The sequence below is a fragment of the Alexandromys fortis genome, unplaced genomic scaffold (assembly GCF_014885135.2).
Source record: "Alexandromys fortis isolate MF-2015 unplaced genomic scaffold, M_Fortis_MF-2015_v1.1 scaffold_136, whole genome shotgun sequence".
Lineage (NCBI taxonomy): Eukaryota > Metazoa > Chordata > Mammalia > Rodentia > Cricetidae > Alexandromys > Alexandromys fortis.
Window position 1 is genome coordinate 2,406,089 of NW_026068024.1, and position 15,487 is coordinate 2,421,575.

Below are 15,487 nucleotides of genomic sequence, written 5' to 3' on the forward strand. Positions count from 1 at the left end.
TGGGTTCTCCTTCTTATTTAGCTTCTCTAAGAACCCGAATTATAGGCTCAATGTCCTTTATTTATGGCTAGAAACCAAATATGAGTGAGTACATCCCATGTTCCTTTTTTTGGGTCTGGCTTACCTCACTCAGGATAGTATTTTCTATTTCCATTCATTTGCCTGCAAATATCACGAAGTCCTTGTTTTTTACTGCTGAGTAGTACTCTAATATGTATATATTCCATACTTTCTCCATCCATTCTTCAATTGAAGGGCATCTAGGTTGTTTCCAGGTTCTGGCTACTACAAACAATGCTCTTTGATTTAATTGTAGTGGGGCGATCTGCTCTCGGTGTTGCGCACTGGTCCCTGCCGCCTGCGTCCTCTGCCACCCTGCCAGTCCCCACCGGTCCCTGCCGCAGCCTGCAGCCTGCAGCCTGAGTTGCCCGCCTGCGTTGCTCGCACGTCTGCGGGCGCCTGCGTCGCTCGCTCGTCTGCCTACTTATTAATTTTCAAATAAATACTGAAATTTATATTTAGCAAAGCCTTCCTTCTTTTTTCTTTTTTTCCACTTTTCTTTTTTTTTTTTTTTTTTTAAAGCAGGTCTTGCTATCAAGTATTGATGGGCCTTGTACCTGTTGTGTAACTCATCTGGGCTTGAACTCATGGCAGTTCTGTCTCAGCCTCCACATGTTGGAATTACAAGCATGCACCACCATATCTGGGTCTCTCTTTTCTTAACTGACTTTTTTCCCTTTCCCATTTTTTCTTCCCTGTCTTGGCCAGAGTTTTTGGTATAATGACCTGGAAAATTCTCCTATCTTAAATTGTGTTTTAAACCTACTTAAGAACATAGATTATTAACTTTTTTGTTGTTTTGTTTTGTTTTGTTTGAGGCAGGGTTTTGTGTAACAATGCAGACTTTTCCTGGAACTGACTCTATAGGCCAGGCTGGCCTCAAATTCAGATCCACTGCCTCTGCTTCCCGAGTGCTGGAATCAAAAGCATGTGCCACCACACCTGGCACATAGATAATTTCTGATGGAGAATTTTTAAACATTGCCTGAAAATTTGTTAGAAAAATGTAAAATATCATAAATTTCATAAAGTACTAATGATATATTTATATATAGAATATTATTTTGTTTTCAAGTAGGAAATTGTATATTTTGTGTTTCAAAGGACATAATAAATACTGTGAGCTGAATCACCTCCGAGTGGGACACTGGTAGAATTTGAAAGTAAAAGGGTGTTTATGAAGAGAGAGAGACAGAGTGCAAAGGAAAGGCACAGATGTGGGGACCTGGGGTCTTCTCTAGCATGTGAGTAGAAAGAGGAGCTGGGTCAAGTAGTGGGTGTCTATTTCATCTGGAAGAAATTGTATTTATCTGCACTCCACCTCAATTTTTTAGCATCATAATCACTGGAAATGCTAAAGTATGATGTAGCCCAGGGCGAGTAATTTTATTGGTTGAAAACATTGAGAATTCTCGGGGCTTTCTAATGATAAGCAACACCAAATATTACAGAAGTTTTATTTGTAAGCAAATTTTTAAAAACTTACAGATTCTCAAATTTTAAAATTAAGGTCTTTGTGTAGGACATTTTGAATTGTATTTCCACGGAGAGTCATTGCTTTTAGATAGATAGATAGATAGATAGATAGATAGATAGATAGATAGATAGATAGATAGAGTCTACAAATTTAATAATGTTCTTTTCTACTTTAGTAAATGTTTATTTCACTCAATGAATCATTTTTGCTCATGTTAGAGAGTTTGTTTTATCAATGATTTTTTTTTGCTAGAGAACTTTTGGTGGACTTGTTTTTATTTATAGCTACCAACTCAAAATTAAATTTGATATTTTTTTCTAGTTATGAACTGTCATTTTCTTAGTGCTTATATTTTAACTTCTTCTAACACCATTGCTAGAAGCTTGACTTTGTTGGTGACAGGGGAGACATTTTTCATAAAGAAACTTGGGGGTGGTTGTTGGAGGAAGGCCACTTGTTGGTTTCTGGCTGCTCAGCCCCTAAATAATCACACAAAAACCATATTAATTATTAAATTACTGCTTGGACCATTAGCTCTAGCTTCTTATTTGCTAACTCTTGCATATTAATTTAACCCATCTCCATTAATCTGTGTATCGCCACGTGGCTGTGGCTTACCGGGTAAAGTTTCCAGTGTCTGTGTATAGTGGGGTTACATGGCTTCTCTCCTCTGACTCTGCCTCCTTTCTCCTAGCATTCAGTTTAGTCTCCCCCTCCCCCACCTACCTAAGTTCTGCCCTATCAACAGGCCAAGGCAGTTTCTTTATTCACCAATGGTAATCACAGCATACAGAGGGGAATCCCACATCAGGTGGTTATGTTTGTTTGTCTAGGGAGTAATTCTCAAGCTTTCTAATGCTGTGACCCTTTGATATAGTTCATGTTGTGATCCCTGACCTTAACATTATTTTCGTTGCTACTTCATAACTTTAATTTTGCTACGGTTACAATCGTAACATAAATGATTTTTGGACCTAGAGTTTTATTGTAGGGGTTGCAGCCAACATGTTGAGAACTTCTGGTTTAGAGCATCTCACTAGCCCTTGCTGGCCTGGAACTGACTGCATAACCCAGGCTGGTATCAGACTCAGAGATCTGGTGTCTGCAGAGGCCAGAAGAGGTTGCCAGATCTTCTTGAACTGTAGTTAACAGACACTTGCGCTTCACCATAGGACTGAAGAACAGTCCTCTGGAAGAACAACAAATGCTCTTAACAACTAGGCCATCTCTCCAGGACAACTCCCCCCACCCCTTAATTAAAATGACTTTGAGTTACAATACATAGTATTCAGTTGAATTCATGCAGTTTTAGCTTTCTTATTGAGCTTTAACCTCTATTGCCTTAACAAAGAGCGCATAGCTCTCAAAACGGTAGTTACTATGAATGTTACATATTTAAGTAGTAGTATCTTAGTTTTAAAAAGTTTTTTTTTGGGGGGGGGTAAGGTATGTATGTGCATGTGAATGTGTGCTCATGGAAGCTAGAGGTATCAGATCCCCTGGAGCTGGAGTTAAAGGTTACAGATGATTGTGAGCCTCCTGGTTTGGGTTCTGGTAGCCAAACCCAGGCCTCTGTAAGAGTAATATGCGTTTTTAACCATGGAGTCATCTCTCCAGCACCTCTTTAATTCCTTCTTTCTTCCATGTATGTGTGCACTGACCACTTCTCTTTTTCTTTTTTTGAGACAAGCTAGCATGTAATGTAAGTTAGTCTCACACTCATTATGTGACTAAGGATGAGCCTCTTGCCTGCATCTCCCAGGGGCTGGGATTACAGCTGTACACTACCATACCTGGCTTAAGAAACTATATTTTTTAATCCAACTTTCTTGCTAGTCCTCTAAGCAATTGTCAGGAATGTTTGTAGGTTTGGGAATGAGCATGTGCTTAAGGAACGGACTGTTTGGAAACCTGGGAAAACCATGAGGTCATCGGGAACTTTCTGATGTTATCTAATTTGTATGTGCTGTCATGAGCTGATTATGTGAGAGTAATTATCCTAGTATTTATATGACAATTTGGGAAGCTAAGACTTTTTCTTTTCTTTCCTTTCTTTTTCTTTTTTTTTTTGTAATTGCATGTGTGGAGATGAGGATTGCTTTGTGAGAAAATATCTGGTAGCATTTCCAAGGCAATTTGTCATCTAAACGTTTGCCTTGTGTTACTGAACAGAAGTGACAAGTACATAAGAATGGCCCAGAAATACTTCGGAGGAGGTTTTGATAAGCTCACTAGTTTCTCTAAAGGAAAAGCTCATGGTAGAATAGATACCATATTAAAAATTCACTTTTGAGTGAAACATCAATTGTATATGTGTCTCCAGAGTTAGGCAGGCATTCCACTGTATTTGAGTGAAACATCAATTGTATATGAGTCTCCAGAGTTAGACAGGCATTCCACTGTATTTGTGTTTACCTCTGTAATTACTTTTCAGATTCTGATAGACTGTGTGTGCATGATTTATGTGTTCCTTTCACCTATATATTCTACGCAGCATTTGTTTCTTCTATGACGAGTTACCAGGCTGACCTAGACCTTATGTCCCTCCTCCTTCATCCGTGAAGGAGCGATTGCAGGCAACTCCGTTATACTACTCAATGCCAGTGATTGTGTTGGACATCAAACAGGGCTTGCCTAACATTGCTGAACAAGTCGATGGCAGTACTTGTCTGTGTCACTTGGCCATTATCTTGTCTTAGCTCTTTTGTAGTTACATATATGTGTTGCCCTTATACCCCAACTCTATTAGAAGTGTGTTGTGAATAGGATTTTTTAATTTGAGACAAGACCTTGATGTATAGGCTTGAATGGCTTTGAACTTCTTTATTATGTAGCCCAGGCCAGCTTTGAATTCAGGATCCCCCTGCTTCAGCCTTCTGAGTGCTGGGATTAGACGCATGTGCTACTATACCAGTAGGCACATTTTATTTTTTCTTTTCTATAGTCTTCTTTTCAATATTTTAAATTGGTAGGCAATAGGTATTTCTAAACATGCAGTAGAATCAGGACACTGTTGATCCTGTAGTCCTAAGTAAGGAATTTGGAAGAGGTTTAGAAAGCTGCTAACCTGTACTCCTGGGGAGAAGAGAGCTGGGGTTCTGTGACACCCATCTCTCCCTTCATATCAGCCCGCTGCTTTATTTGGTTTCTGATTGTGTCCCAGGGTTAGTCAGAGCCGCTCCAATGCAGCCTCGGTCCACAATGCTGTGATCTGTAGTACCTGGTAGAAGTACAGGTTCCCAGGCCCCACTCCAGTGCTCTAGATAGCACTAGGTTGTGACTGCCTTTAGGAAAGGGCTGGCAGCCATGATGTGCCAGAGACCTAGGTGTCAGAGAGTGTCTGTGTGTGTAGGCTTTCTCCAGGGAGCACGTGTAGTTATAAGAAGGCCTCCGTGGGACATGGACAGGTTATTGAGACTAACTTCACTGGGTTCTGTTTCTTAGCATAACCCACCGTGCTGACTCCATTCTCTTGTTTGTGTTCAGATTAGAAGTTGAGAACCTTAAATCAGTCATGCTTTCTAATGTCTTATTTTGGATTTTTAGTGAAAACGAGTTCCCCTTATGTCCCACAACAACTGATCAAAAACAGCTGGAAACTGTGGGCTTTAGTGACCTCAGTTTTGAATTCTTATTTAGTTAGTTAGTTTTGCAAGACTGGGTTACTCTGTGTAGCCTTTGCTGTCCTGGAAACTCACTCTGTAGACCAGGCTGGCATCAAACTCATCGAACCCGCCTCTGTCTCCTGAGTGCTGGGATTTAAAGGCATGCGCCTCCCTGCCTGGATTCATTTTGAATTCTAATCCTTTAAATTTTAGAGTGTGGAATAGTTTGAAAAGTCTCAGAAAAGTATAGAGTACATTTTAAGTGTTTTAATTGTTTATTAGACACTGTGCATACAGATAAACCTGTTTAGGAATAGAAGATATGTTCTATGTTCAACATTATCTGAAATGCTTGGGCAAGAGATGTTTAAAAATTCATAGACATTTTAATTTTTGAAGGATTTACATACATTTTACTGGCTAAACATCCCTAATCTAAAGGTTTGAAATCCAAGATGTATTCTGATACTCACAACATTTCAGGTATAAAAGTTCAACCTGTGTACATTCTTTTTGGCAAATTAAAATTGAGAATAATTTACAGATAACTGATTGGGCTGGGGTTATAGCTCATTGGCAGAAAGCTTGCCTACTATACCTAAGGCCCTAGGGTTGGATCTATAACATCACAAAACCAAACAAATTTAACTAACTTGCTTTGTAGACTGTGGTTCAATGTCTATCCTGTATTGCATTCATCTTTTTTTTTTTTTGCTTGTTTGTTTTCTTCTATAGATGAGAAAATGAAAGTTCTACGCAGTTATGTAAAAGCAAAGATCTTAATGCATCATGGATTTTTACTTTTATTTTTGAAGATAATTCTATTTTTTTCAGAACTACTATTATCACATACATGTTTTTGAATAGAAAGTGACTATATGCTGAATTGTGAGCTTTTAAAATATCTATAATGCTTAAAAGATAGCTTTATACTTTATCTTTGATCAGATTGAATTTCTCTAATTTTCACAAACTTTTAAGAATGATTTCTTATCAAGTGCATTCATTTTCCTGATTCTGGCTAGTTAGATTTTAAGAATATTGATGCTCTTAGTGCAACAAGGCTTTCTAAAGAACTCTTCAGAGGTGACTAACGGTAGTGGAAAAGTTTATCTGTAAATACAAGACAATTGAGAATGTCCCCTCCAAAGGCCAGTAAACTTGCTCTCTGAATATCTCTACCTCTCATTTGAGGGACTCCATTGCCAAAGTGTGTAGGGAATACATTTAAGGCTTCTTCTTTTTTTTTTTTTTTTTTTTTTTTGGTTTTTCGAGACAGGGTTTCTCTGTGTTTTTGGAGCCTGTCCTGGAACCAGCTCTGTAGACCAGGCTGGTCTCGAACTCACAGAGATCCGCCTGCCTCTGCCTCCCGAGTGCTGGGATTAAAGGCGTGCGCCACCACTGCCCTGCTCATTTAAGGCTTCTTGAACTGCTGCATTCCGTCATATCTTATTGCAGAAACCGTCTCTCCAGTAGGTGTGTGGCTTGAGTTTTCCAAATGATGATACATTCATTATCTTTCTCTATCATCTTGGTTCATTTGTGAGAATGCTGTTTCCCGGGATGCAAACCACTTAATCTCTTGGTCCATCATTTTATTTCTGTCTTTAAGAAAATGAATTTTGACTATAATATCCCAAACAGTCTACATATTGATGCCTTGGGAACTGGATTTGGTAGATGAGTTTGTTTGAAAACTCATTTCATGCTTAGGGGACAGCCTTCAAAGGGTGTAGAGGGTGTTAGAGGGTGTTTTAAACTTAAGGTCTTCTGTCCCTGTCACCCCAGGACCTGGAGAAACATTTACAGTTATTAAGTACTTATGAATTATTCTAGAAAGGTGTAATTTACCTTTTATTATTTTTTAAGAAAAGCAAATAGCTGCAAGCTTCTCCTCCCCCCTCTTTTTTTTTTTTTAACTCTATCTTGTACATAATTCCCTGCCAGTGTATTTAGAATTCCCTTGGTAACTGCTACATAGCTGTTACCTCTCTCCTCCTATTTCCTTCCACTTTCTTTCCTTTTTTCAGCCCCTTCTTCCTTCTGTGTCTCACTCTGCCCCCTTTCAAGTAAATAATCCAGTTCAGAAAATAGTATATTGTGAAATCTTGGCAATCTTTACCTGCGATTTATGTTGGAAAGATAGAGATATATAGCAATCATGTTTTAGGTCTGTGAGTTTTAGAGAAGAAAGTAGCTTCCGTTTGCAGCAACATATATTTTAAGGCTGTTTTCCAGGGGAAGAAGATGGACAGGCTTGGCATTACTCTCACAGTACCATTCCTGTACTCAGACGCCTTAGCTGAGGCGCCGATTTCTCCAGGTCTACTAATACTTTTTAACCTGATGGACAGTGCATTGTACATGTAGTCTTATCTGTGTGCCAACATACTTAAAAGCTACCATTCTAAAATTGCTGGTTTAAAGAATATATGTATTTCAGACTAATAGATATTGCTCATTACAAGGGAAAGCTGATCCAGACCACATCATAGAAATAAACGCCTGTTTTCCGTCATTATTATCCCCATTGTTGTTGTTAGTGTGAGTCAGGATCTTGGTCTTTCCCTAAGCTGATATTGAATTTGTTGTGTAGTCTAGGCTAGCTCGTGGACTAGGGACTAAGTCACATAAAGATAAATGAGATTTTGCGTTAACTAATAGACACTCACTTGATTGTCTAGTACACTAGTTACACTAGGGTCTTGTGTAGCTCAGGCTGGTCTTTCACTTTGACTCTTCAGCTTCCCACTTGCTGGGATGACGGGAATGTGCCTAGCTTTCATTACTTTGACATTTTTCTTTTCTTTTTTTTTTTTTAATTTAGCATAATTTCTTTATTGAATCCTTGGGAATTTCACATCATGTACCCCAATTCTGCTTACCTCTCAGTCCCTCCCTATCATCCCCTCACCTCTGCAGTGCCTCCCCAAAAGAAAATTAACAAAACCAAACCAAAATAAGCAAGCATACAAGAAAACCAAGCAAAAAACAAAAACCCCAATCAAACAAAAAAAAAAAAAACATAGGAATTTGAACATCTTTTTTAAAAAGATTTACTTATTTATTATTTATACAGTGTTCTGTCCACATGGATGCTTATATACCAAAGGAGGACACCAGATCTCATTACAGGTAGTTGTGAGCCACATGTAGTTGCTGGGAATTTAACTCAAAACCTTGGGAAGAGCAGCAAGTGCTCTTAACCTCTGAGCCATTTCTCTAGCCCTGAACATCTTTGTAGTATATTTGAGCCTTTTAGGTTTCTTTCTGTCTACTTTTCATTGCTTTTCTATTGAATTCTTGATGTTGTACTACTGACTTGTAGGTAGTCTATGTATACTAAGAAGAAATAAACTTTGTGATTTGTGGTATCCTTAGTTCCATTTGTTTTGATGGTTTACAGGGAATATCTTATTTTTCAAAATACTTTTTCAGAAACTTCTTAATCATTATTTAAAAAATGTAGATGACATTCATTAGTCTTTTAGGGCCTCGGGATATACCTTAGGAATATCAACCCATGTTATTCACTGGCCTTCACACATGTATATGTGCACACCATCACATGTACATATATACACCATTGCACACAGACACATATACATACATACAAATAAAGAGTGTAGTTTCTTTTAGCCCTGGAGATTGAACCTTTGTGCTAAGCATGTTCTCTGTCATTAAGCTATACCTTACCCCTGCAACACTTCTCAGTTTTAAAGATCCTACTGAATTTGTTTTGGATTGTTCTATACCATAGGTGTGACTTACGCAGTAACTATAGAACTGTAATGTGTTTTAAATATTTGGAGCTTCTGGGAAGGAGAGATGGCTCAGTTGAGAACACCCATTGTTCCTGCAGAAGACTTGGGTTAGATTCTCACACTCACACAGTGACTCACAATTGTCTGACTCTAGTTCCAGGGGATCCAGTGTCCCCCTCCTGACCTCCACAAGCACCAGGCATGCATGAGGTGCACATGCATAGTGCAACCAAACACTCATACACATAACATTAAGTAAACATAAAATTTAAGGTATTTTAGAGCTTTTAAGTAATTTTGTTGCTTATTTTTGATTGCTTACTTCTTATTTCTATGTGAACTTTAGAATTGTCTCACTTTTTAAGATTTTTGTTAATTTGCTGGTGACTTGCCAAACATTTAAAGATTAATTTAGGGAGAAGTAAAATCTTGTAATGTTTTTTATTTAAGAAGATGGAACCCTTTTTTTTTTTTTTATAAAGGAAAACATTTAATCAGGGCTGGCTTACAGTTTCAGAAGTTTAGTCCATTAGTGAGAGACATGGCAGTGTGCAGGCAGACATGGTGCTGGAGAAGGAGCTACAAGTTCTACATCTTGATTGTTGTTCTTTTTTTAAAAAATGCTGCAAGATCCCCGCGGCAGTAGGCAGCAGAAATGCTGTAGGTCCCAAATGGTGGTGGCGGGCCATGTGGTGGCAGGCAGCGGGCTCTAGGCGCAGCCAGTCCCAAGCAGAAATGGCTGCCGGTCCCAGAGCGGTGGTGGCGGGCCATGTGGTGGCAGGCAGTGGGCCCCAGGCAGAGACGGCTACTGGTCCCTGAGCAGTGGCTGGTCCCAGGCAGGGAGACTCTGGCAGGCGGGCAGAAGACAGAAACATGGATAGACACGACATGCAGGGTGAGGTTGAAGTTTATTCAGGGGGTTATGGAGGAGGAAGGGTGAAGGGGGGGCAGAGAGAGAGGGAGAGAGAGAGAGAGAGGGAGAGAGAAGAGAAGAGAGAAGAGAAGAGGAGAAAGAAGAGGAGAAAGAGACAGAGAAGGGGGGAAGCAGAGAAGTGGGGAGAGAGGCAGAAGCGAAGCTGCCTCTCTGAGAGGAAGATGGAAAAGAGTGGAACTTTTTTTTAGTAGTTCATGTCATTGTTTTTGATTCCCCTTAGGAGAGTATTTATAACTAAAAACAAAACAAACAACAAAAAACCCACAAATGTTTTTAAAGTTTGTTTTCTTGGAGTTTTGTGGTAGTCACCCATATGTAGAAGGAACAGCAGGCTGTGTTCCTGCTGCTCAACTCCTGGCCGCCTGGCTAGCTTATGCCCCGAAACAACAACACACAAACTGTATTCATTTAAACACTGCCTGGCCCATTAGTTTCAACCTCTTATTGGCTAATTCTCACATCTTGCTTTAACCCATATTTAGTAATCTGTGTAGCACCACGAGGTGGTGGCTTACTGGAAAAGATTCAACATGTCTGACCTGGAGGCTGGCTCCATGGCGTCTGCCTGACTCTGCTTTCTTTCTCCCAGAATTCTGTTCTGTCTTCCCCGCCTACCTATGTTCTGACCTATCAGGACAAGCAGTTTTCTTTATTAATTAACCAATGAAAGCAACAGATAGATAGAAGACACTCCTACATCATTTCCCCCTTTTCTGTTTAAACAAAAAGGAAGGCTTTAACTTAACATAGTAAAATTATATATAACAAAACAGTTATCAAGCAAGAATTACAGTTCCAATATTTATATCTATTTTCTTTTATCATAATAATGGAAAACTGTAACTATAACTATCTATCCTTCAACTCCATCAAAGACTCCAGAAGGATCTAATATTATGTAAGCAAACAAGAAATAAGCAACTTCCAAACTCTAGAAATGACAGAGACATCTCACTGCCTGGACAGTCACCCAAAGTTCTTTTGTACCGTTGGGGCATCCACCTTCAGCCTACAGGCCCATAGTATCCAGCAGACATTTTCATGAAGTGGGAAAATTTCAAAGACATTTCAGTCACTTTCTTTTGTGTCCTGCAGAATGTCTTCACAGACTCTTTCATGAGTCAGGAACCCCAAAGGATCATCTCACCTTTACACAAGTTGCAGTCCTCTTCTCTGAGGGTTCTCTGTGTCCAGTTTATGCAACAGTCTAGGCAAGAGCAGTTTTTTGCCCAAATGGCTAAACAACTCCATCAAAGATCTGAGAAGGGAAGTAATATTACTTGAGCAACCAGGAAGTACAAACAAGAAACTTCCAAAATGTGCAACAAATGACAGAGACAACTGACTACCTGGGCAATCACCCAAGGTCTCATTTGCAATGTTGAGGCAACCAACTTTGGCTAAGGCCTAACGTAACTGACATACCATTTTCAAAGGCAAGAAACTTTTCAGAACTATCTTACCCTGTCTTGGCAGGATATGACAATCCTGTTTTTATCCATTGATGCATGCTCTGTATCTCTGTCAGTGGTTGAGGTAGGGGCTTTTCTTTGCCCAAAGGCCGGTTCTGCCAAGAAGACATGCTCCAAGTGGAGTGGTGCTCAACATTCTCTCTGGAGTAGAGCCGTGTTGCCAGGAGTGATTGTGTCTCACTACCACGGAACTCTGTTAGATTAAAGGCCATTTTCTACAGCTCTTTGAAGAGGTTGAAGATTATACTATCTATACTAAATATAATCTCTATGTATCTAAAGAATCTGATTAGCCTAAATATAAATATGACAAACATAGATGACTATTGATCTATAATTATTGATACCTATCTAACTTGAAGACTAAGAGAATAAAAACTATGCCATAAATGAGGACAGTGACCTCCAAATGTAAACAATGTATATCGTTACATAAACAATATATAAGTATCTTAATCAGGTAGAAATGTACACTGCAATATGGTAAATATACATCAATACAATATATATATATATATATCAATACATAAAAAAATGTTTTAAACCGAGGTAGAAGCATACTTGCATACAGTATTCAATATAATTTAACTTTGTATCAATATACAAGAATCGATACCAATATAATTTTCTTTTTTTTTTTTTTAAATAGCTGTCCACAAATTTATTTATTTGTTTGTTTGTTTATTTATTTATTATGTATACAATATTCTGTCTGTGTGTATGCCTGAAGGCCAGAAGAGGACACCAGATCTCATTACAGATGGTTGTGAGCCACCATGTGGTTGCCGGGAATTGAACTCAGGACCTTTGGAAGAGCAGGCAATGCTCTTAACCGCTGAGCCATCTCTCCAGCCCCACCAATATAATTTTCTAAAAACAATAACTCACAAATACCAATCGATCATCCCATCACCAATACCCATATCATTTGAAAATGATATTATTTCTTTTTTCTACTTTTCTACTTATTTTTCCGTAAACTACTTTTGTCAGCACCTCTAGCACATTGGTAAATGATTATGTTGAATTGGGTATTTTTTGTTTTGCTTCTAACTTGATTTCAGTACTCCTAGGTTTTTCTGTTGTATATATTGTTGGCATTTCGGTTGAGTTGGAACCTTTTACTTTGAAAGTTGTAATTGTATCTCAGTTGATTTAAAAAGTCAGCCAGAAATCTTAAGTCGAAAGGAAAGTTGAGAGGACCTTGCAAAGAATTTGTTTTTCCCTGAATTATAAGGGCTAGTTGCCAGCTAGCCTGATAGTTCATTGTCTCCGTTCGAATACCTCAGTGTTTTATTTCCTACAAAGAAATACTATCCTGTGTAACACACAGCATCAATATCAGGAAGTTAGCCCTGATATACTAGTACTTTCTAATCCTCAGGCTCCCTTCTTCCTGTACTGTCTGTCTGAATAGCTCTGCACAATCCATTACAGTTCAGAATCATACATTGCATTTGATTTCTGGTCTCTTTAGTTCTTCAACCTGAAACAGTTTTTCTGTGACTTTACGAGTTAACTCATCTGAAGACAAGAAGACTGACGCGAAAGGACTCTAATGTTGAATTTCTTCAGTGTCTCCTTCGTCCTTTATGTCTTATAAATGTCTGTGAGCTTGAGGAGCACCATGGCTCCACGACACTCTCAGGTTTGCTTTGCATGCATTGCCAGTTTCTGTAACACTAACAGGTTTTCCTGTTTGATTATTAACTAGACTCTGGTGTGAATTGATAGACGAGGAAAGTAAGTGTCGTAGGAAGGCAGGCAAGTTGCCAGTGGGTTGGAGACTCAGTCACAGTACAGACTTTATGTTATAGGTTGAACTGTAGAATTACCCAGCATCAGTGACATGTCAGAAGTTCAGAAATAGCCAAAGAATATAGAGGATGAAATTGGTGATTTATGTTATTGTTACTTTGCTTGGTTACATTTATTAGGTTTATTGTTTTTACTAACAACACTTTTTTTTTTTAATGTACTCATTGCTCTGTCAAAGCAGCTGGTTGCTTGGCCAAATGAATTGGGCTGGCATATTCTTCTGATGAGCTTTCATTTTTTTCAGCTTGAAGTGTATTTGCCATTGTTCTATATATGTCATCTTAGATATATATATACATTTAAAGCATTTTAGGATCTTTGAGGTGTGGACACATAATTGTGAATATTCAGTGCCTTTTCCCCTTTTTATCTAAATTTGACAGCCTGTTTCTATATACAGTTGAATTGTTGCCAATCTTAATTACTTTAATAAGGAGAGTGTCCTTTTAATTGAAATAAAATTTTAAGAGCTTTTTGAAATGAAAATAAACACATCATAGTACCTATTTATAATTCAAGGTTATGAGGAGTAGTAAATTGGATTTTATGTATGTTTATCATGGTACTAAATAAGTAGAATTGAGTCTCATTTAAATTAAATAGAACTAAGTTTATTGGTTTATTCATTAAACCATTGTTGGACAACCCTCGAAATTCTGTAGGGGTGTTTTAAAGTCTTCCTTAAGTATGACATTCTTTCTTGAATGGGAAGCAGTGTTCATACATACTCAAATAACATTGCTGTCTGTCCCTGAGTTGCTGTGGTGGAAATGGGTGAGAAGAGCATGTGCAAATAGTAAATTGGGGGTTATCTGACGCACCTTAAATGAGCACCTTCCTGCCTTTATAGAGCTTACAAACTGCTTGGACAAGCTAGTAGTCCAGCGCTTGCAGTTCTTTAAGCAGTGATGTTATTTCAGTCCCCAGTGTTTTTCCGTTTCTGCTGCTCTTTCCTGTCCCTTTCCTGCTGAAGCTGAAAGTTGTGTGTCGTTTGTCTCATGGTGAAATGCTGAATTGTTGTCACTCTTCAGGGAGGAGCAATGTGCTGAGGCTCGGCATCTGATTGTCCCTTTTCTATTCTCTCTCTTTTCTCTCACAGATGAGAAAAGAGAGCTATTTATTGTTTGTAGAGTAAATCTAGGACCAAGTTAAGGACTCTCTTATAAAATTTAGATATATCAGGAAACTTTTGAAATTTCATACGTGTACTTAGTGTGTCTTGGTTCATACTCCCTCCCTCCCGTCATCTCCCCAGCACCCTACTCTTCCCCATCTTATCTCTTGTCTTCCTCACAACTTCATGTCTTACCTACAGAGTCCGGTCCGTGCTGCCCATAGGCCCATATGTGTGAGTTAATACACCATTAGTGCTCCCCCTAGGCCCATGTGTATGGGGTTATCCACTGAAGTCTGGGTGACCTACCAGTGCCTGCCCACCCCAAAGTGACTGTCTTCCTCACCACCCCTAGGTACTGTCCTCTCCTCAATGAGGGGTTGAGCATGAGGGGGTCTTTCCTCCCTCATATGCCGGGATGTTTAACTCTCCTCTTAATAATGAAACTCTTAATTTGGAAGAATTTATAAGAATTCTGGTCATTTTTCTTTCCTGCCTTCATTTTTTGTAAAAATGAAACATCTTCCAAGGTATTTTATACCTTGGACAAACTGCATGTCTGCTTTGTACCCTGTTTGTTGTTTTGTAGGTCCTTAGGGAAGATGGGGACCACAGATTGCAATATCCCTTTCTGAAATAAACTGCACATAGGTCTCTTGTGGATATTGTTTTCAAATTAAGACTTTACCCCTTTCAGCTAATACTTCTTTAGTTTGCACTGTGATGGATTTGAAAAGGAATTGTATTAATTGCTGTTCTAAAAGTTGTTTTTAAAATGCTGTTCTGAACTGAGTTTTGCCTTTCTCTCCCTTCCAGGCCCAGATTGCCTTCCTTCAGGGGGAGAGGAAAGGTCAAGAAAATTTGAAGAAAGATCTAGTGAGGAGGATCAAAATGTTGGAATATGCCCTGAAGCAGGAAAGGTAATCAGTGGGCTCCTTCTGTTCCCACCATCTTTATTATCCTACCATTCCTGAACTAAAACCATACCTTAGTTCTGTGTACTCTTGAGAACCCGAGTAGGGAATAAACATTTATGTATGATTCTATGTGATTTATGTATGTAGTATGTTAATCTTATCATAAATAATAATTTTAGTATGATAATTTACATGACTTAAAACATTTTAGCCTCATTTATTCACACTCTGCCTCTTATATGAAGCTTAAGTTCTTTCTAGACGTAGACTGTCATCCGTTTCTCTCCCTTCCACCTCTGCTCTTTGTTTAGGTTTGCTTGTTTTGA

At 38.7% G+C, this 15,487-nt stretch overlaps 1 protein-coding gene across 1 annotated transcript in view; it reads left to right on the forward strand.

The window, feature by feature from the left end:
* LOC126514569 (striatin-like) overlaps positions 1-15,168 on the forward strand; it is a 46,495-nt gene extending 31,327 nt beyond the window's left edge. Inside the window, exon 2 of the mRNA XM_050163539.1 lies at positions 15,061-15,168. Coding sequence (XP_050019496.1) covers positions 15,061-15,168 — 108 coding nt within the window. The remainder of the gene's footprint in view (positions 1-15,060) is intronic.
* Positions 15,169-15,487: the final 319 nt, after the last annotated feature.